We start from the raw sequence: 22103 nt of genomic DNA on the forward strand, positions 1-22103 counted from the left end.
GCTTTCTGCTTCTTCTTGGCCATTCATCCTGTGATTTCAGCTGAGCTCTTACAGAAACAGTTCTCTCTCTGGCTATTGAGTAGGATTACAGTTGTCAGCTTTCAATCAAAGTTTGACGGTAGTTATTCTTAAATTGCTAACTAACACTGTGACCCTGCTTTTGTACAGCCCACAGTTTCAATTCCCAAGTTTTCCTCTTTTATCACCTTCAGAGAGCATCTCTCTTTGAGACAGAAGCTGTGCTCCCTGCAAAGAACATAAATGCCACCATAAAGAGTCAGTGATGTCTCTTTATTACAATCCACAGTTTCCTGCACTCGCCTCTTCTAAGGCTCCTGACCAGAGTCTGTGTTGGTCTATGCTTAGCCCTCACCAGGATGCCAAAGAGAGATCTGTCCCAGGCCTGACTGCAAAAAAACCCTGATGTGGAGTCCCCAGATTGAGATTTCTGCATCTCAGCCCTCCGAATGCAGGATTCATTTGTACTTTGGCCATTCAGAGGAAGGAGCAAGAATACGTACTCTGGTTCTAGCCTACAGCCTTTCACCTATGGAACTCTCATTTTGTGTGTTCGCTCTGTTTTGGAAGTGGAAGGGCAAAACTTCACAAAAGTTGTCACAATTTGGCTCATGATTAGGTTTGCAGACACTGCTATGAACATTATCTTCCTGATATGAAAAATATAGGGTCAACTTTTAACAGCCTTATTTATATTGCTTACAGCAGTACTCCCTCATTTGTCTTAAACTGTTAGAATCTAAATACACAAGAAAATACATTTTTTAAACTAATAATAAAATTATGATTATTTGTTCAATCAGAAACTATCTAGAAAAGCATGAGAAGTTTCCTTCACTTGCACAGAAATGAAACAGCTATCTTCTTTAAGAATCAAACCAGTGTAACAGTTGAAATTTAGCGAATGTGCATGCTAAAATATCATTTACTAAGCATAAGAGGCATGCCAAAATATTTATACATATTATCTTAATGTAACAGTTTTAAAGGAACTATAGCAGAGTGTGAAGAAAATACCGATACGTGGGCAGAGAGAGTCCCCAACTTTATTTATACTAGGCTATTGTTTGCAATTATTCACAATAGTATCTGCTGTTAGTAAAGCTGTACTTTGAGCCACTCACAGAAGTTCCAAAGGGAATGGCCACTGATGACCTACACCACATGGAAAGCTGATAAGTTAGTACAAGAATACTTCTGTTGAATCACCTATACTGAAAGTAAACGAGCTTGAAGAATGCTGCCCTTAAAAAAAATACAAAACAAAACAAAAAACACACAACAACAACAAACACCAAAAAAACACCACCAACAACAACCAAAAACAAAAACAAAGACAAAAACAAAACAAAGAAAAAAAAACAAACAAACGAAAAGGGCAAGGATAGAGATAACTTTCACCATATGGTAATGGAAATCTTAGAGTTGTTTTCATATTGACATAGTAGGAGGAAAAGTGGGGGTCTAGTTAAAAGAGTGATTTCTTGTGCTGGCTACCTATTCCTGAGTGAGCTGTGCGTGGTATTGTAGTAGTCATGCCTCACAGATTTCTGATTTTAAGTCTTTTGAGCATTTTTCTCCATTTTCTTAATTTTGAAACCTAATCCTTAAATTTTAATGGCTATAAATAGGTGTTTAATCTGTTATAATAAGGACATTTTGTCAAAACACTGAGCACAGTGGGTTGAATGTTCCATAATAAAATTTTGTCTGGGCTAATAGGCTGGCAAGAAAATGTATACAGGAAGAATGTCCTTTACCTACCTTGATATTAAAATCCCACATTTCAAAAATAGACTCAATTTTGTCCCTGCTGAATAGTAAGCAGCTGGAATAGTGGTTCAGGCTGAGTTTCTGGCTTAAAATACCGGACAGCAAGATTTTCAATTTTAGTCATCCTTGCAAATAGGATGTTTTCGACTTGACACATACTTAAATCTGACACAACAAGGCATAGAAGAAAGCCTAAGATATAAAATCATCATAGTTTTTTTTTTTTTTTTTTTTTTTTTTTGTAAACAGTCAAATTTATGCTACCATAATCTGTTTTAATTTTTTTTTTTTTTATTTATATATTTTTTTAGTTGTCAATTATTAAGGGTTAGTCCTGAAATGCCACCACTGTGGTGGATGAAAACCCTTTGCAGTACCCCTGTGTATTCTGGTATGGGCATAAACTGTTGTTCTACAATTACCCAATAACTTTGTGAGTGAGAGGATAATTTTATAAGTCTAGCAAAGGTATGGGACCCTGAGCAATCCACAGCAGATGTCACTTTGGATCAAGCTGAGAAGAACCCACTTTGCTACGCTATCTGTAGTAAGTGATACTTTTGCCAAGAACAACACTTCTTTAGGACTAAACTCAACATTTTACAAACATGTCCTTTTCTTAAATTTATTTTCTATGTGTTTCTTATTGGAAGTAAAATATGCTTCTTGCTTCAGCAGGGTATATTCTTTTGATACTGCCACTTTATTAATATGTCAATATAGTTTTATTTTTTGTTTGGAAATTAAGTTAATTCTCATGTAGTCAGGAAAAAAAACATAGTGTTTGCTGTGAATGAATTTCATCAATGTTGGGTGAAAAATGTTGTGTGGTAATTATTTTATCCATAGGTAGTATGTTTGCTATTTACCTTATTTTATTGTATTTTGCTTTTTACCTCTCCTAACATAGGAATCACAGAAATCAGTAAGAATAGCATACCTCAGAAAATGCACCTTTCAAAGGTACTGTCATGATTTGAAGACAGCATTTCAATTTCAGATTTAAAAAGACTTTTAGTAGCAGTATGTGGATTTTAAACAGAGACATATCTACATAGTGTCTTATGTAGATATGGGATGAATCTGGGCACCAGATTATGTCCAGGTAAATTAAGCGGATATTCATATCAATCAGATATTTTGTGGCCTATTTTCCTGTCATCAGTTATGCTGAGAAGAGTGGACTTGTATGGAGAATTTTCATATGTGCAGATGGATTGCTTTGCTGGGTTTTGCAAAAAGAAAGCATTCAAGTTGATATTGGCTAGACATTTTACTTAGCTGTACCTCTTCTTCTGTGCTTTTGGGAAAAATAAAACAAAAACACACGTATGAAAAATACCTTTGGTAGCATCCTTTCTTTCCAAGCTTCAGGTCAAAAGAAATGGAGCAGTCTCATTATGTAAAAGGTGGCTTCATTAAGCTTCTCAAGAATAGGATCTCTTCTGTTATAGAATCCTTCATATTAACAAATAAACAAAAGCCAAACAACTCAGGTTCTCCTTTCCTAACCATGAATTTATTTTCGTATTCTATGGTAATAAGCATAGCGGTCCTTTTCTGTTCTGGATTCCCAATTTTCTAGTGATAGTACTTTATGCATTAAAGCACAAGAAGCAATAAACAGCTTGTGGAGAAGAGCTACTCCCAGACAACATATACGATCTACTAGTCTCTTTTCTGAGGATTCCTGGGCCATAGGGATGTTTTTCCAGGTACATTAGGAGGTATGCTGCTTTTCAGTGTCCATTCAGATGGATTTGTGATAGCCAGGCCATAAGATGTAGTAGATCTTATGTATGTAATGGTTGCACTTTTGGTCATGCACGTGAGTGCTGGGGCATAAGTTGATCCATGAAAGATTATTTGATTCACCAAGAAAATTAAAATCCTTCATAACTTTGCTGTAACTTTTATTTGATGTTGAACAAATGGGAAGTTGCAGTAACGCCTACAGGGTCACCTATTTAGAGACAATATAATGGAAATTGCCCTGTCGTTTTCTGGTATGTCTGGTTTGCCATGAATGTGAAATTAGTATAACCTGCTCATGTGATTGGAATAACAAAGAAAGCTGCCAACAGTAGATACACAGGAGTAAGAGTATCTATTCTGATTGGGTAGCTATAAAATTCCTTCTGAAGCCTTTTTAATGTTTCATTTTTGCTACATTTTATTTGTAGATTTTTCACAGATTTATCTAGAATCATAGAATACATGGGAATTGTTTTGTTTCTTGTAGATACTTGTGCATGCAGCTGAATTATATTTTTCTAGCTGAGTTTCGCTATTATTAGATAAAGTATTTACACTGGACTGGTCTACAGTTTTTCCATTTGCCCATTTAAACCCTTGAATGACTTTCAGGTTGTGCAGTTCTTCTGTTAAAATCACCTGCCACTCTTTTTTAACCATTTCTGATTTCAGAAAAAATGGGGCTCAAAGTCATCCTTGCTGGGTTTCTTAGGAGTGCCAATTCACATAATACACCTCAAATATAACAGCCATTTAGTGATCCTAATGCTACAGCTGCAGAGCCAAACAGAACAGAAAATAGCAGGGAGACCTTTTGCCTTTCTTTTATATAATTTTGTACTCTACATTTTAATTACCCACAAAAGTGACAATATAATATATTGTTAGTTGAGCAGATCCTCATTCTTTCAGAGATTATTATTTGGCCTCAATTCCGTAAATGTTCATTATTTTCGTGGAGTTTAAACTTGACTCATCTTCATTAGGGACATTTCAGTCTTTGGGGCAAGAAAAAGTGTATGTGTGCTTCCTAATGGAGGCAGGGTTTGGAGAGTCATGCATTATCAATGAAGGAACATTGTGCTGCACCGTGTATGCATCCAGATCAGAGAGACGATAGGTTTTCAGGAGGAAGAACATTCAGTCAATTCTACTTGCTCCACAGAGTAGCCTTATCTTCCTTTCTCTAGCCTAAACAATGGATTTAGTGTTCCTCAGTGAGAGCATGATTAAAAAACTCCATTGAGCCTGATGGATATGCTTCATGTACTGTAAGAGGATGTTGGTTTCCTGAGAACAAAGTCCTTTCAAATTACTAAGATGCTCTTATGCTGTAGTCTTCAGAGGCATAAAATGCCATGTTATATGGTGTTAATTCTTCATTGAGGAAACACATTATAGAAAATTCAAGTTTTATATTTGAAAAATGTTAGAAGATGCTTTTTTCGTCTCCACTGTAACTTAGAATAAGGTTTAAGAATAGTTTCCAAAAACTACCTTGCTTTATTGAAATTAAACCTTCCTTTTCGAAGGGCAACTAAATAAATTGAGCTCTGTACCAAGTCATCTAAGCTATCATTGTTCTGTGTGATATCTGAGTTTTTAATGAATACAAGTGGATGGGATGAAAAATTCTTTAATGCTTGACAGCTGAAAAAATTAAGTTAAAGATTTTGTTCCATGTCACCTCTCTGTCTGGGGTTATGTGCTTTCTTTCACTACTGCTGTGTTGACAAGAGTGCTGCTACTGCTCAGATACTACAGCGTTGTCTTCTAGTTTTTTGTTTTAGCGAATTTAGCATTTTCAACATCACTAGCAAATACTTCCTCCTTCCTGAACAGCAATAGTAGTGCTGTGCTGATCATATACTGCTGTGCTTGATGACGATTTGTCACCACCGCCTTCTGTGCAGTCCGCAGCCCTTAGTTACCACACTTGCTCATTGTTCGTGAGCTCCTTCTGCTATATTGCACAGCCACTTCATAATCTGTTCAAGACTGAAGCAAAGATTTATGTATGTCATTATTGCCAATGGTTAATTCTTTCTAGTCCATCTTTCTTCAGACCTTGTTTCACCTGGGACTTTTCCCAACACATGTTTCTTCAGCGCTCTGTAGATGGGTATTCTCAGCTCATAGAAGAATAAGAATATTATCGTTTCTATAGAACAATATGTGTTGGGAGAATGATTTTTGATAGAACTATTAATTTGTCTCTTAATTCTTAAATATATTGCTGCTATTATTATTAGTCTTTAATTTCAATGAAAGTCCGTTTTAGGACATTGAATATATCCACTGACGATACTAGGCTTTCTATAAACAAAAAAGTTTGATGGCTTTTTACCCCAGTTTTTTAGCATTCCTTTTCTGATATCGTTAAAAATGGTAATTAGAATAATTTTGGAAAGAGAACTGTGTGAGAAATTCCCGTGGTAGAGTTTTTAAGGGCAAATTGAAGAACTTGTGCTTTTTTTAGCTGAAAGAGTGGAAGCAGAGATGCAGCAAATGCCTGTGGTTGGGAGGATAAGGAGTCTGAGGCAGAGAAGTTCACGTAGGGCTCAACTATTCAGTGATATTGCAAAACTGATGAGACTTGGACATTACTGGTTGCTTTTTTATGCTTTTCGGTTTAGTTTATAGCTCAAATACTATGTTATCTATTGTAAAGGGAGGTGAACCTGTTTTCCTTCTCTTTTTTTTTTGGCTATGTAATTTCCTTCTATTTTTGGCCATAAAATACATTTTCTGATGCATGTAGTCCTGCTGTAGCATACGTTACTTATTCTGTCACAAACTCATCTGTTTTTTCACTCTTGTCCATATTAGTCTGGAAAATAACATCTAATTTTGTATATTAGAACCAATATAGCCTTCATTCTTAAGAGAGTATATGATCTAAAGAGGAGTAAATGAGCACAGATGGACACATACCACCAGCCTTGTTTAACTGTTAAGTATATTCAAATGATTTTCCTTGCTTTTCAGTCATTCCCTAACTCTTCTTGAAATTTTAAATTTTGTTGTTTTCTGTTAGCTTCGGATCCATCCAAAAATTATTTGTCCTTGCCTGTGTTTTCTTTCTAAGCGCTTTCTGTAATGCCCTTACTTAAGACACTAAAGAAAACTGCAAAATCTGAACACGTTCATTGAAAAAATGTTGAAGTGGCTTGTTTCTGACAAGCAAAATCCTTGATAAGTATCTCAGGTATGTAATACAATAGGCAGAAGCCTGGAGAAGAGTGGCCTTAAGGAAAAAGAGATTCCTGTCAAGCACCGAGACTGCAAAATTCAAATCATAATGCATGTTTTAGAAAATGGAGGATATATACAGCATCGTTAGTGTGACAAACTAATAAATACTGCTTTCAACTGCAACCTGTTTAAGATCCTTCTGATGTAAGAGAGTAGCTTATATTTTCACATTATGTTGTTTCTTTGCAGGAATCAGAGAGTAATAAGTTATGTTCCCTATATTCCTTCCGAAATACCTCTACCTCACCACACAAGCCCGACGAAGGAAGTCGTGACCGCAGTGAGCTAATGACCAGTGTTAATTTTGGAACACCAGAGCGCCGCAAAGGAAGCCTTGCAGATGTGGTGGACACACTGAAGCAGAAGAAACTAGAAGAAATGACCAGGACTGAGCAAGAGGGTATGTGTTGGATAAGACTGATACAGTTTCCCCACCCCCTACAAATTTTATGGCATAAGGAATGTGTTGGGTATCAAGAGCCAGGAAACTGCATAATTGGCAAAGACTAGGATAAAGTTATTCACAGGTTACCATGGCAATGGTAGTTTGAGATCCATTAGGGATTTTAGACAAATATGTCTGTTTTATAAAACTTTCTAAATTGTGTTGGTTGTCTGTAAGTAGAAGCAAGAATGTTGGTTTAGATAAAAACACTTACTTGAGAGGTTATGATGAATTCTTAACTGGTTGTAGAGTTGTGAGGGATGTTTTTCAGTGGTATTTGTTCTTTTTCTTTCAAAGACAAATGTTTATTTTAAACAATAGAAATGAATAAAACATGAACTGTTTTATTGTGCCTTAGAAATTCTCGTCTTTTATCACCTGAATGACCCTATATCTGTGGCCAGGAGAATGGGAAACAGCTTTAAGTGTGGTACCTAGTCCTGACCTATATATCTAGATCTGCAGCCAAAGAAATGTTTTTATTTTTATTTTTTATTTTTTATTTTTTTACAGTCTGCTCAGATATTGTTACATCTGTTAAAAGAGAGAGAGAAAAATGAGGACAAACCTTGGAGATGCAAGGCAGTTTATATATTCAGTCCTTATTCCGATATTCTCATCAACTTTGCTAAGATGTTTTTCTTGGTAGATACTAAACCAAATTGAAGAATGAGTTCATCAGCATATGTGTGCACAAGGTCAGGGCCCAACATGAAATTCTCTCACCATGTCAAGTAGAATGAAGTCTTATTTACTTCTGCAAGAATATCTCATGGTCTGTGAGTTTGTACATGAGTTTGAACCAGGGAAGGTGTGGAAGCAAAAGGCTCTGAAATAGATATACAGATACTAAGGCATCTGTGGGGATTCTGTTATTTTGCCAGTGTTGTTTTGTGGCATTAGAAATATCCCAGGAGGAATATTAGTAGTGTAATAGATCTGCAAAGCACTGGCACTGGGTGATCTCTTTTTTCTTTGAAATATGAATGAGTTCAGTATAATCTCAGCTATCCTCAGCTTCGTGATCTGGTCACAGCCTTCACATGGTGCATGTTAGGATCCGTTGGCTTCACTTGGTGAAGTAGATTTCACTACTTGATACTGAAACAATAATATGTTTAAATATGGAATGAAGTCATGTAGGGATGGAAGTATGCTTTCAAATTTCTTGGCACAATTGTTAAATGCCAGCACATAGATAAATGTGTTCTATAGGTGTCCTTTCTGAAGCTGGTGAAACATCTCTAAAGAGAGAACGTCCCAGATTCTTTACTACCATCTGTCTGTTTTCAGCTGTAAAGATCACTCTTTTAAAAATTGCTTTCTTAGATTTGGTGGTTAGACTGGGAAAACTATTTTAAATGTTACTTTGGCAAAGTTGTTTTTTTACAGTCAGTAACAGTCGTTCAACACTCCATGCTAATCAAAGGTCTTGGCTCATACTTTGCTGAGGGTGTATACAAGTTGCTGTTGATTATAGTGACACCACTGCTAAAACTTCTCCAGGGGTGCACTGAATGGTGTGCTAATAAAAATGTGCATCAAAAGGTTTAAAAAGAGTATTATGGTAAGAATTCAAGCATTTTGTAGCTTATTTTCATTGAGAGTTTTCTGCACTTCCTTAGTATTAGTATATGCTAGATGATTTAAGAGAGGTATGTGCACAGCAAAGAGGTCCCTCTCACTAAGTCTAAGCCTTCCGTGCTGTGTATTCTCAGCAGCTGTGACGTAAAGGTCATTTCTGATCTATAAAGTAGTCCTGCCTCTTTTGGGCCACTATATACTGGAAAACTATTCTAAATTCTGTAAGTTCAAAGGTAATTGACTGTTTCTACATGTTAAGTTCTTTTAAATCTGTCAAGTATTTTCAGTAGAAAACATCGCTCCAGATAATTATTGAAAATCTGACTGGTACTATATAAGCTAACGTGGAAAAAAAAATAATACAAAGATTGGAAAGTCTTCAGAATTTTATGCTTAGGTAATAGAGTGGTTTTAAAGTTTTGTGTAGATAGAAATACCAAAATTCTTGTCACAGATTTGAATACTTATTTCGGTATTTAGAAGTTTCTCTGAATTAAAAAGAAGCAAGCTCTCCATACTTGTTTGATTTGCATAAACTAACATTTTAAAAATAATTCATGTTTTAAGATTCTAATCTTTGTTGTGACTGGGTGCTGCAACTGACTCTGCACTGAGTCAGTTGGAGAAATGAGGTCTGAACTTATGAATATGTTTTTGCCATCTAACAGTCTATTTTAAACTAGCTAATTAATAGCCTAATTGCACATATATCATATATGATGCTCTTCAACACCTATCATTTAAAATGGGTTCATTTGGGGTTCTCTTCTTTAAATGGTATGGTGTCTTGATGTGTCACAAAATTGCTTACCCAAATTGAAAAACACCTGCTGATTTTTAGAGCAAATAGATAACATAATATAATCTATTTAATGAAGGTAATGGGGAACAAATATCTATTCCTGCTGTATAATACTGCGTAGATTTTGTGGGGCTTGAAATCCTGTATCACTCCTTTGAATAAATGACTAGTTTGTGTTAGCATTTTACAGGGAGGAGCTCCATGAATATCGATGTAGCTGTGGGAAATGGGCTAACATGAGGTCGTATGTCAAGTTAATTGTACAGTTAGAAGTGGAATAAAGAAGTCAAGAATTCCAGTCATCTGCTCTAACCCCTATGCGAGTACAGTAACAAGTCTCTTTCACAGTAATTATTGGAACTTTCTAGTCCATCTATAGCATCTGAATTTGAGTAATATGAATCGCTGGTGTCAAATACGTAAATATTTTGCAGTACACCTTCAAGTGCTAGGTATCTCTTATGCTTGTATATTCTGCTCGTGGTCTCTGCTGTAGCTCGTAATATTGGAAAAAGAAATACGTACTGCAAGACTTTATTGTGTCTAAAAAGATATATTTAATCAGGGTCCTTTAGCTTCTGAAAATAAGTTGTCTAATGAGAATTTCATCTGAGCAGCTGTGACTGAGGAGGTCAGCAGGCATTGCCTAAGAGAATATGGCCCAGCTGGTTAAATCTGGTTGTTGTAGTGATTTAAATGGTCAAGTGCTGCTTGTAATCCAGGACCGTCTGTTTGTAAAGGAAAGAGTGAGTGCTTCAGCATAATGTACAGCTGTTTTAATCTCTCTTTAATAATAGTGCTTCAGCCAGTGTCATGTCTTGTGAACATGAGCGCCTCATACAGGGTTGAATATATGTTAGGTCAGTTTCCAGCATTATTTGTAGTTTGAATGAAAACTACCTACATTACAGGATAAACAACATTTTTTGACTTCATGGTCCAGTATTTTCATGCTTCGTACATTAAAACATTCACATATCCTAATTTGTAGTGATTTGGAAATGAGAAAATTGATGAGAAAATTCTAACCATAAGAAAAAAAAATGCTACAAATATTTAGGGTTAATTTGAGTATGTAAAGACTTTGCTGACATGTGTTCTCGTAAGATAGAAGAGGTCAGAGATGAACAGGTGTCTAATTTAATCAACAACACTAGGCTCTAAAGCCTCTTGGATAACTTCAATATATTTATCTTCTGAGTTTTTCTGTAAGAAGAATGATTGTTTTGCTGGTTTATTTCCTTGGAAGTATCCACCAGTAAAATCTTTACAGATTCAAATGAAGAGTGAGATAGTATGGCCAGACTGCTGCTCTCCCTTTCTATACACCTTCAGTGAAAGATGTTTCTTTCAGAATATTGCTTATATTACTTTTGCATGACAGATTTACATCACCAAGCTGCCTGGACTCTAGACTAAGAATTGGCTTCCAGACAACTATCCCACTGTACTTCATCATAAGCCTCTACGAGCAATAATTAGTAGTACATATCTTGTCTGTAGCTAGGAGAACAGATTTCCCCCTTTCAGATCTGGAATGCTAGGTTGGCAGGTCAGCTGGCACTTCTGGGCTGGAAACTGGGCATGTAATTTCTGCTAAGTGCTAAGCCCTCATTACTCAGGGCCTGGATTCCTAATTCACTTTTGACCTTGATTCTGTGCAATGTATACAGTATCATTTTTCAACCAAGCTCAGCTCAGAATTCTAGCACAAGCTTTTTATAAACTGCTTCCCATTCTTGTTTCCTCCTTGAAGACCATAGTTGAACATTCAGAGAGATCAAAGATATTTACGTATGCATGTTGGAATAATGAACATCTATATAAAGAGCAGTATATTCATAAATTCCCATCTATTCTGTGTCATGTGCACCTGTTTGTACTGTCTCTCCATGGACAGAAATATGTAACTCACACAGATACATAATACGTCTGAAGGTGGCTAAATTAAAAATTAAGGATTCATATGTAATATTCATTTTATATGCAATAGGGAAAACCTTGCTACAGTACTCTGTAGTAGTGGTTTCATTTTTTTTTTTTGTTTTCCTGTGCTGCTTTTTTTTTTTCTTCTTTTTTTTTTTTCCTCCTTTGAGCTTCATTAGTTAGTAATAATTGAAGGATCTCTTTTATATTGACTTAAACTAGATTAACATTTCCCAAAAAAATATTTGTCATGTCAGTAAGGACAGTATGCTCCGGATTCTCACAGACAAATATGTACACATTTCCAGTTGACTTCACAGAGAAATAAAAAAAAAACTCTATCACATACTGAGTTTTATAACTAAATATCGATAAACCATTTGGGCTGTCATTTTATGCAGGTTTTTTATTTTCAGTCAGAACCTGTGTGTGCTCTATCATATTAATTGAATGAAGAGTTTCAATTTTGTATTTTTTGTTTTAAGCTTCCTGTAGCTGAGAACAGACTGAGGTCAGGCATGTACTCTTGTTTTCTTGTATACTTTGAAGCATGTAATCTTCGAGGGCTTTATATGTCAGTTCTCTTCTGTGGATCAGGTCTAGAAGTGAGCTCTTGTGGTCCAATTCAAATTATCTGTCTTGAGATGTGATCTACAACCATGCTTTCCACTGAAGAAGGCATAGTCCCTGGTTGTCCTAATGCACCTGGCATTTATAAACCTCTGTCTTTATTATCCAGTTCTCTTGGTGCCTAGAGATATTTTTTTGTTTGTTTGTTTCAGGGTTTTAACAGTGTTCCTGGGATTTTGTATTAGGATTATTCAAATGAATCGTTATATGTGTGTGTGTGTGTATATATGCTCTATTTTTTGGTGATAAATTACTATTACTGTTCTATTTTTTTTTGTATTACCTATGAAATACTGAAATACTGTGAAGTGGCAACAGGGATTCCTCTCAGCTAGAAACAAACCCTTTAGATGTGAAAAAAAATACACCTTCTTCAAAGTCCTTTCATCTCCTTTGGAAAACCTTGCCATATCTTCTTGATACAAGGCTCATTATGCTTCTTTTTTCTTCTTTAATTCTTAAAAATCATATTTGGTTAGCAATTTTGCAATTGGGTATGTATATAGAGAAATGCAATGCATACTGCTTAACTTGATTTTTTTGTCAGAAGCTGTGTGTAGCAGCATCCAGGTCCTGACTGAGGCCCAGGAATTCTTCTGTTAAGCTCCAAACATGCTTTCAAAAGGTCCCTGCCCCAAAGCCCATGCAATGAATGGATGAGTCAGACTGGGTTAGAGGAGGGAGATGCGGCACATTTCCCTAAACGGCTGCTTTTGCTTACCTCTCTACCATATAATTAGATGCAACTCCCTCTCTCTCTTCTCATTCAGCGATGTTTGTAAAATCACACTTGTCACTCCTTTTTCACACAATTTGTGCTTCTGTTTTAGAAAAAATATATTCCTTTGTTCATGTAATATTTAGGGAAGCTTTATGGATTTAAAAATTTCTAGTAGTTCATTTATTGAAATGTGTTGCTAATTTCAATGCCTTAATAGGTTAAAGTAATTTAGCAACATTACTGCAAAGAAAGTGGTTTCTAAGGTTAGTTCCCTGGTAACTAAAAGATGAGGCAGCCTACTTCCTTTCTATCTGAGTTGCTTGCTTTTTCAATCAAAAATTCATTCTTGTTTGAAGCAGAAATAACTTCAAGGAACTTGCTTTAATGACATTTATAACCCAACATATGTTTAGGTCACTTTTTCTTCCAAAGGCAGATACAGCTTGTGTAATCTCACACTATTTGGTCATTAATAATTTGTCTCATATTTTTATTTATCCTTCTAGGTAAGTGAGAATATATGCATTTTTGATTATGTCCTGTCTCATATCCTTCAAGTCTTTCAGAGTACTGGTTCATGATTAAATGTTATATCACAGATTTTATTTAAGAAATTGGAACATGTTGTCATCTTTCCACCTTCACTTTTATTATCTGGCTGTCCACAATGTAGTCTTGCTCAATGCTGTAGCGTTTGAGTACCCGGTCATTAATCACAGACTGTGTGTGGATTTGGTATAATAATTCTTCAGCATTTTTCAGCATGTCTCATGCTACATTTGAAAGTTCCCCTTTGGTTTTCTTTGTTCACAAAATTTGATTGTGACACAGAAATGGGGAACAGAGCAGGCTTTTACATAGGTAATATGGTAATGAGATCTGTATGAGTAAATCAGTAGATGATGGAGACCATCTTTTTTTGCTAAAAGCTATTACAGTTTTCATGTCCCTTCAGTTTGGAGTCTTAATTCAGGATCATTAACAAAAACATGGTGAGTGTGATGGTAGCATTTTTTATAACAAGATCTGCTAGAAGTCTAGTGGAGATAGCTGCATGTGGACCAGTCAGGCAAAAAGAAACCTTGGTTGCTATCTGGCAGTATCTATATGTAAGATTTATGGCATTTTGTTAAGATTCTACTTTTATGGAAGTTCTGTTTCCTGGTACAGGTTGTTTTCTTGTTGAAGATTTGTACCTCTTCATCTCTACAAAACTTGCTTTTGCTAATTCACAGAACTGATTATAGCTTGAAACCTAATGTGGAGAGAGTCTGAAATCCAGATCTCAGTGTTGAAGATTGGGATGTCCCTTTTAGCTAACTTCTAACTCCCTAAAGTATTTTTGGGCATGTTTTCTGTCACCATTTTTAGATGTTCCCATTTCATTAGGGAAATGTCTTCATTCTGCCCTAAGTAACTGAGATGAGTAAAATCATTTTCAATAGTACAGATGGACTTTCAGCATTTCCTCATTGTCTCTGAACTTGAGTTACAAGCTGGTTTTGTAGACAGGAACAGATTAAACTGAAACAGGCTGGGATCTTCTCAATGCTAGCATCTGCTGGCCATTACAACCAGTTTCTCCCCAGTGATTGTATTTTCCAATGTCCTTCAGGACTCATCTCATCTTTTTCTTTAATCCCACTGTATCTCTCAATCCTGGACATAATTTAATTATTTATTTATTTTTACTGTGTGATAAGTTGTCTCGTTTACATTTTATACATACTTTCTACAGTATGCTTATCTACCTTTTTGTCTCCTTTTAAGATGTGGTGTAAGTTCTGCTATTTTTACGCTCTTTGTATGTTACGAGAATCATGACGACATAAAGAAACAGCTAAGAGACAATTTTTTCCTTTGGACCATAAGAAAGGCAAGCCCAATATGAATGGGTACAAATAACAACAGGCTCTGTGATGAAGAATGCAAGCGATTAAATAGCTGTAAAAATATGGCAAGTTGCTTCAGATGCGTGATCTTGGCAGTGGATAAATAAATTCAGACTTCATTGGTTTCTGATGTACTGTGACACAGGTGGTATGATCAGATCGTGCTTTAAAATAGGAATTGAACTACTTTTCTAGTCATCAGATTAACAGTAGGGACTAGATGGCAATGCTTCCCTTCTTTATGTTGCCAAGGTAAACATAAAAAAAATAAAAATAAGGAAAAGATAGGACTCGGATATGGCCAATCTTGTATGTCATTGTCTTTTCGAGTTCTGGAGGGTGAATGACCTCAGATTTCTTTGGTGATGAACTTTAGTTTTAGTTAGTCGTATTTACTTTGCCATTCCTGCTGTTTTGCAGCCAGGTCTAAAAGTGCTTTAAGTGCTTGTGACTGGGGTAATGAATGAAAATTTCTTTCCAGCACTGAGAGTATTGCATTAGACTGAATAGTCACCTTACTTGTAAAAGCACTATTAGAGAGGGGCAGCTGTAAGTAAGGATAACGATTTGTGTCCAGTGCTTATTTACTGAAAAGTGTAAATGTATTATTTATTGAGAGCTCTCCAGACAGTGCTTGTCAGAATAAAAATGTCAACTCTAAGCAAAATGTTATAATACATAATAAAAATGCTAGGTATGCACTTTAGAGATACAGCTAATTAGATCTGCTTTTCTTAAAGAAATGACAGTAAAAATGCTCAGCAGCATATACATTTTAAATGCTGATATATTTTTTTATTTTCCTATACTGTATTTGGTTTAGATACCTTATCATTACTTAAAAATAATTTTGACAACTTTATTTGGTTGCCATAAGAGAGACAGAGGCACTTGCTATCTGTCTGCACAAGACAGATATATGTTCAGGCTGTCTTGTTCATCTACTGGAGAGCGCACCTGCTCTCATCTCTGTATCTGCAACTCCAGCTCCAAGATGCCACTTCCATGAGGGAAACCTGCCTCCGGTGGAAACAACAAACAGTTTCTAAGATTATCCTTTAGCCATGCTAATTAACCTCAAACAAATATTATGTTAAGGAGACTAAATCCATTCAATGTCAGTGTTACTTCTGTGTAATATTAAATGCAAGTAAGTGTTAGAAGAAAAAAGAAAAAAAAAGTTGTCCATTTAAAATAATACTTTATACCATTTCAGTATTTTTAGATGCCTTTATTTTCCCTGAAATTTCTAATGGGAAAAATTGGAACTTACGAAAATAGAGATCTAGAGTGTTTTATAATGTGAGGGAGGAAATTAGATTTTGAATTTACCATTTTTTGTAAAAAGAGTAAATGTAAGAATTTTGTAAGAACTGCTCAGTTCAGCATAATAAAATTTAGGATGCTGTCATTAAAAGCATCTTTCTTTTATGAAGTATGTTGGCTGATCTGTGAAAGTTCCCTCTTGTGATCACTTCAGTGGCAATGTATGCATGTTCCTGCACCCAGAGAAAGGGTGAAACCCCACAGAGACAGGGGGAAACCCCGCTGTCATTTCCCAGAGCGGGAGAACCAGAGGACAGCTGAGGAAGGAAGGTGGGTCCAGGTCCTACTCAGAGCAGCATCGTCTACTGCAGGTTGCTCGGGGCCACATCCCATCAGCTTTGGAGTATCTCCATGGATAGAAACACCACGGCCTTTCTGCCAATCTGTTCAATGTTTGATCACTTTTGCAGTAAGAAAGGTTTTTCTTATGTTTAAAAGGAATATCCTGTATTTCTGTTCGTGCCCATTGTCTCTTGGCCTCTTACTGGGCACTGCTGAGAAGAGTTTGGGTCCATCTTCTTTAGTCCTGCCATCAGGCATTCATAGACATTGGTAAGATCCCTTGGAGCATACTCTTTTCCTGGCTAAACACTCACAGCTTGTCCAGTTTCTCCTCGTATAAGGGATGCTCTGATTGTGGCCCTATGCAGCACTCTCTCCAGTATGCGTTGTACTGGGGAACCCAGAGTTGGATCCAGCACTCTGGGTATAGTCTCAAATGTGGTTTATTTTAAGCTTCTGCAGTTCTGCATTGTATGACTGATCTAGTACCCTTAAAGTCAGGAGGGGTTTGACTTCAGCTTCAGAAGTGGCAGGTCCAAACTGCGGCTTAGTGAGACTTGCGCGTGTAATTCAAGTTCTGGCCCTGCACGGGTGCTCTCACTTTCCAGTCTGTAGCTGAAGAGAGCAAGTAAAAATCAGGAACAAAACATAATTCTGTGTTCTGAGCTACGTTTCTATGATTCATAAGTGTATTTTGGATTGTGATGAATCCTTTTAATCCCCGTTTATATTTAGGCATCTTCCTTATTTGCTCATTGGCATGTTGATCTCCAAACTAAAGCAAGAGTTAATAGTTACACGTGTCAAAATTCTCCTTCTCTTGAATGTCTTCAATAACATAAAGAAGTGCTTGTGTTGCTAGAGTTCAGATTGTGAGATTCATGAAAAAAAAGAGTACAGTAGCCCTTGTTAAACACAGTCGTGAGGACAAGTCCTGTGTAAACATCCGCAGATAGCTCCTGTTAGCATTGCTCTGTCCTGACTAGCAGCACCCATTCTGTTGCAGTCTCAGGTCCTCCTTTAACGTGGGCTGCCAGTCAGTAAAACCATGCCAAAATGTCTTGTTCTACAGCGTAGCATTTCGGAATGTGTCTAATAGCTGTTTTCTTTTATTAATCATAATATATTTTTAGCTTTACTTACATAGGTGCCCAGAGTTCCTGGGCACAGTGCCCTATTTATGAATGCCTGTTTATTTTCATCTTCCTTTTTATTAACTGCTTTACTTAATGCTTTACACAACCGTTTGCCATATTTTGGCGTGAAGCGATAATGCACTGCTGCCTGCTTACTTTTCTTAAAGAACTGATGTGACATCACCTTCTAGAGTGAATCATGATCTTCACTGAACCTAAAAAAAAAACCACATCTTGAATGCTCTTCTGTCTTTTATTTGTTTGAAAATGTTGAAGCAAGCAGGCTCTTTCCCCCATCTGGAGGAACTCTGAACACTCCAGTATGGAGAGCCTGCAAGGGCATCAAAAAATTGGAGAGCCCTGCAGTGAATTTCTTGTTAGTCTAACACCTTAAGATTGAATTCTGCTTGCATTTGTAGTGATGTTGTATGTGCTAGGGGATATGCGTGCAGACAGGGTTCTGCTCTTTCTACTTTCTCTTCAAATTTACCTGTGTTTTTGATGTTTAAAATACCTCTGGTTCTCTGCATAGGTCTTAGCGCTCCTTATCATATCTTAAATATGTAACAAGCAGATTACTTTTAAATATTTACAGTGAAACAAAAACTAACACATTGGGCAGAGGTTTGTTAAAATGTCAGAAGAACTTGCCATAGTGAAAAATAAATATTGAACCACTTTTATTCCTAAGGTGACTCTATTAATTTCAGTGGAATTACTGCAGGAGTAGGATTTTTTTTCTGAACAAAATCTGTCTAGATCTTGCATCATAATTTTATTATTTTCAATAGAACTTTGAGTAGCCCTGAAGTAATTTTATAGATCTGGCATATGCATGCATTACTAATTAAAATAAGCTTCCTTTGCTTCAGTTTCCTCTGTGGACTGCTGGTGTTTTTAGCTGTTTAAATGTGGTTGTTGCAGCTTTATTAATGGGTTTTATTATATCTTCAGTTACACAAGGAATTAAAAATGTAGCTGGAGCATGGGTTCCTCCACGTTTCAGTCTATCTGTTGCTGCTGTGCTGTTCCTGTGAACAACAGATACGCTGAATGAGTAGACAACGTATCGTGTCTGTTGCCTTTCAGTGCCTGTGTATCTGATAACACAACAGACAGTGGCCAGACATATAACCTCAAAAATCAAAGCAATTCGTTAAAGAGCTAATAAGGCCATGTAATAAGCATCTCCATTCAGTCATTTCCCCCAGATTTCAGTTATTCCTTTTAGCAAGAGTATCTAGTGCTGTATCAACAAATTATTTGATGACAATAATTTGGCTGATGAGAATACAAGGAAAAAGGCCCAATCTAATTAGCAAAGACTGTACATTAGGTGGTGAAGCATGGCTAATATTTTATTTTTTATTGTCAAACCACAATTTGCAACTTTCTGTAGTTGATGGTTTTGTCTCCCCCTCCCCCTCCAAGCCCAGTAAATCATGAAAAAAAGGCCAAGAAGAGACTACAGGACTTGAAACACAGTGGCCCTGAAGTGATGGGAAAATGGCCAAGATGTCACAGCTAATTTCTGACCCTGCTTTATAAGTTCTGCTGTTCCTTATTCCCCTTGTCAGTCTGTGAATCCCTGAGGCTGTACAAACTGGCCTAACATCACTCAGCTCCAGTTTTATATCCTCTTTTAATAATGTTGAGTCTATTCTGTCCAACTTTGATTCAGACAACCTGCTTGTCTTGAAAAAGTGATATATTTAATCAGTGGCTCTGTCTCCAGCATAGCTCCCACTGCGTGAGACTAGAGCCAAAGAGTAGTGCAGTGGCCTGTCACTTCTGTTTGAATAGGTAATGTGGAGCCGCTCAGCCGAAGAGACAGGAGCTGGAACTGCTTGTTAGGACACATGATCAAAAGCCACTCTCTGCTTTCTGCCAATCAAGCCTCATGTCGCCTTGTGGGGCAGACATTAAATAGATTTTTCTGCCGTACGCTGTGGGCACTTTGCCAGTTTGACATGTGAACTGTTACAAAAGATACCAGAGTTTCCACTGCTTGCTGACTGCTTTTAAATATTACCAAGCCATTGCTGTCCAAGTAGAATATTTTAAATAATGGATTATGATAAATTTCCACTACTCCGAGGCAGTCTCTTCCTGCTCCCAGCAGTTCAAAGATGTTTTTAAAACCAAAACTCTAAGTTGGTTTCTGGAAACAAACAAGCAAACAAAAACTGTTGAGCGGCCCTATGGCAAATAGATCTGAACAACACGGTTATTGTCTGAGCATTCTGGTGAGTCGTCTGCTTTCACTGGTGTCGTGAATATTGTTTCTATTTTTGGGCTTTTAACATAATTTAATTGGATTTTCCTAGTTGAGATCATAGCACAATTTTATTATTATGTTTATTTGGAGGGATATTAAAATCGAGTTGTTTTGTAAATGAGGTTGAATTTATTTATTGTGTTTCTTGGCTGCTGGTGCCAATATAACAGTCTTGAAGTGGCTCTGTAGTTGTTTTTAGTTATACTTTCCCTTGTTTTTTTCCTCTTTGTCTATTACCCTTCATAACCACCTCAGCTCTTGTGCCCATGGCAACAACACTCAGTGGTGGAGGCTAACAAAGATGACATTTAGGCTTTGCCTAAGTAATGAATATTCTTTTGTAACTTGCAGGGCCACTGAATTTATGCCATTTTCTAGAGGTTCCCAGTACCTAGAAAACTGCTACAACAAACGTGGTTATGCTCATGTTATCCAGATATTTGCTTCTTTGTGCTTGCGGTTGCTGATATAATATCTTTTTTTTTTCCCTCCTTTTTATTTTTTATTTTTTGAGTAAAACATTTCTACCAAAACATACCATGGCAATCTAGTGGAACTCATTTAAACAGTGAGCTACACATAAACAGCTGCTCCTTCAATAAGCCATTCTTTATAATACCCTTATTACCTTCTAGTGTCTCAAATTCTGATTAGTCAACAGTGCTGATTACTGTATGGCATTCCACTGCCCATCTTCCTTCTGCTCAGCTGCTCATGTCTTAGCTGTTATGTGATTACAACACAACTTGTGCATTGTTTCTCCAAGTTGTTCTTCATATTGTATATCTTAAAAAAAAAAAAAAAAAAAAAAGAGAGAGAGAGAGAGAGCTCTTGAGGAGACGGAAACATTTATTTTGAGTCACCATAAATTCTCTGAAACTTTGCGAATTGTTTTTGTACAACTGTGATCTTCACAGTCTGTTGGCTCTGTAACTTAGCAGAAGGATGAGTAAATTCTTTAGATTTACAACAAGGATAATCTATAAATACATCTCAGTTTAAAAAAAGACTTTAGAATAATGATTGTTAGTTATTGTGAAATTTGTAATGTGGTAGAGCAGGAGAGATAAAAGAGTGTTTTGCTTCTTATTTTTATTTTTGCAAAATGAAACAAAGCACACACAGCTTTGGACTAGCTTTGCTTTTGCAAAAATCAGGTGGTTCAAAATCAGTAAGGACAGAGCTAAGTGATGGCGAAGCAGTTTGCATAACTCACCATCAGTAACATGTCCTGAGTTTTGGCAAGGGGTGTAGTGGTAGATGGAAAACATAGAATGAAAATGGGAAGAGAGGACATTGTGTCCTTGGTGCTCCAGAGCTCTGCTTTTTGGTCAAAGCAGCAAACACAGAGGTTCGTTAAGGACATTAAAACTTTGTTGGCTGGTTTATAGGTAAATAGTGCCATAGTGAGAAGAACACCCTTGCTGTGACTCCAAAGCCCCCCGCAGCTTCCTTTGGTGCAACCCCTTAGAATCAAGTCCTGGTGAGTACGAAACGCTGACACACTCAAAACGCAACCCCATTAAAGGCCTTAAATCTGTCATTGTGCTCTGGAGCCTGTTCTGAAAATAGCAAAGCTCTTTTTGTAAATTAAAATCGGTGTGAATGGGAACAGATGTTGACATGCTTTACTTTATCTGCAGGGATCCCTGTCAGGGGGGAGAGGGTCAGTGAGGTTAGATGGTAGGAATTACTGCAAACGTGCAAAGGACAGAGTAGTCTAATATAGACATTGTCTTTGGCTTTATGTAGAGCTGTAATAAGAGCCAGTGGTTGCTTCTGGTGGCTGCTAAGTCCGTGTATAAGGAAAGAGGATTGTGTAATACCTTTAATTCCTTGGAGAACGCTGTCCCCTTTTCTATCTGTTTATACAAGGAGAGGGATGCTCGCCCTGCTTTTCAGAATTGCTGCACTCAGATCTGGATTCCAGGAGATCCTGAGTGACCTCAATTCTCACTTACTTTGGCATTAGCAGAGCTCTCTCAGGACCTTGGGCAAGGTGCTTAGCATCTCTGAGGATCAACCTTTAGAAAGTCTATGTTTGGTCTGACATTGAGTAGTGTTTCTGGTATTTCAGCATTACTTTTTAAGATTTTGGGTGAACTCTCAGGTTGCATTAGAGTCATCATCAACTTTTAATAGTTTTTGAAATAAAAAAAAGCATTCTATTCTGAAATGTGCAATTTATTAAATAGCTTTGCAAGTCACTCTAAATAAATTCTCATTGAAGATTTTTCCTGATTAAAAAAAAAATATATAGCATAGGACGAATTTATTTAT

At 36.7% G+C, this 22103-nt stretch overlaps 1 protein-coding gene across 7 annotated transcripts in view; it reads left to right on the plus strand.

Annotated features, from left to right (window-relative positions):
* SOX6 (SRY-box transcription factor 6) overlaps positions 1-22103 on the plus strand; it is a 386149-nt gene that overhangs the window by 154608 nt on the left and 209438 nt on the right. For all 7 annotated transcript variants that reach the window (XM_032188152.1, XM_032188151.1, XM_032188153.1 and 4 more), the window contains one exon: positions 6991-7201. In XM_032188152.1, the coding sequence (XP_032044043.1) occupies positions 6991-7201 (211 nt within the window). The remainder of the gene's footprint in view (positions 1-6990; positions 7202-22103) is intronic.

Source organism: Aythya fuligula, chromosome 5, assembly GCF_009819795.1.
Source record: "Aythya fuligula isolate bAytFul2 chromosome 5, bAytFul2.pri, whole genome shotgun sequence".
In the NCBI taxonomy this organism is placed as follows: domain Eukaryota; kingdom Metazoa; phylum Chordata; class Aves; order Anseriformes; family Anatidae; genus Aythya; species Aythya fuligula.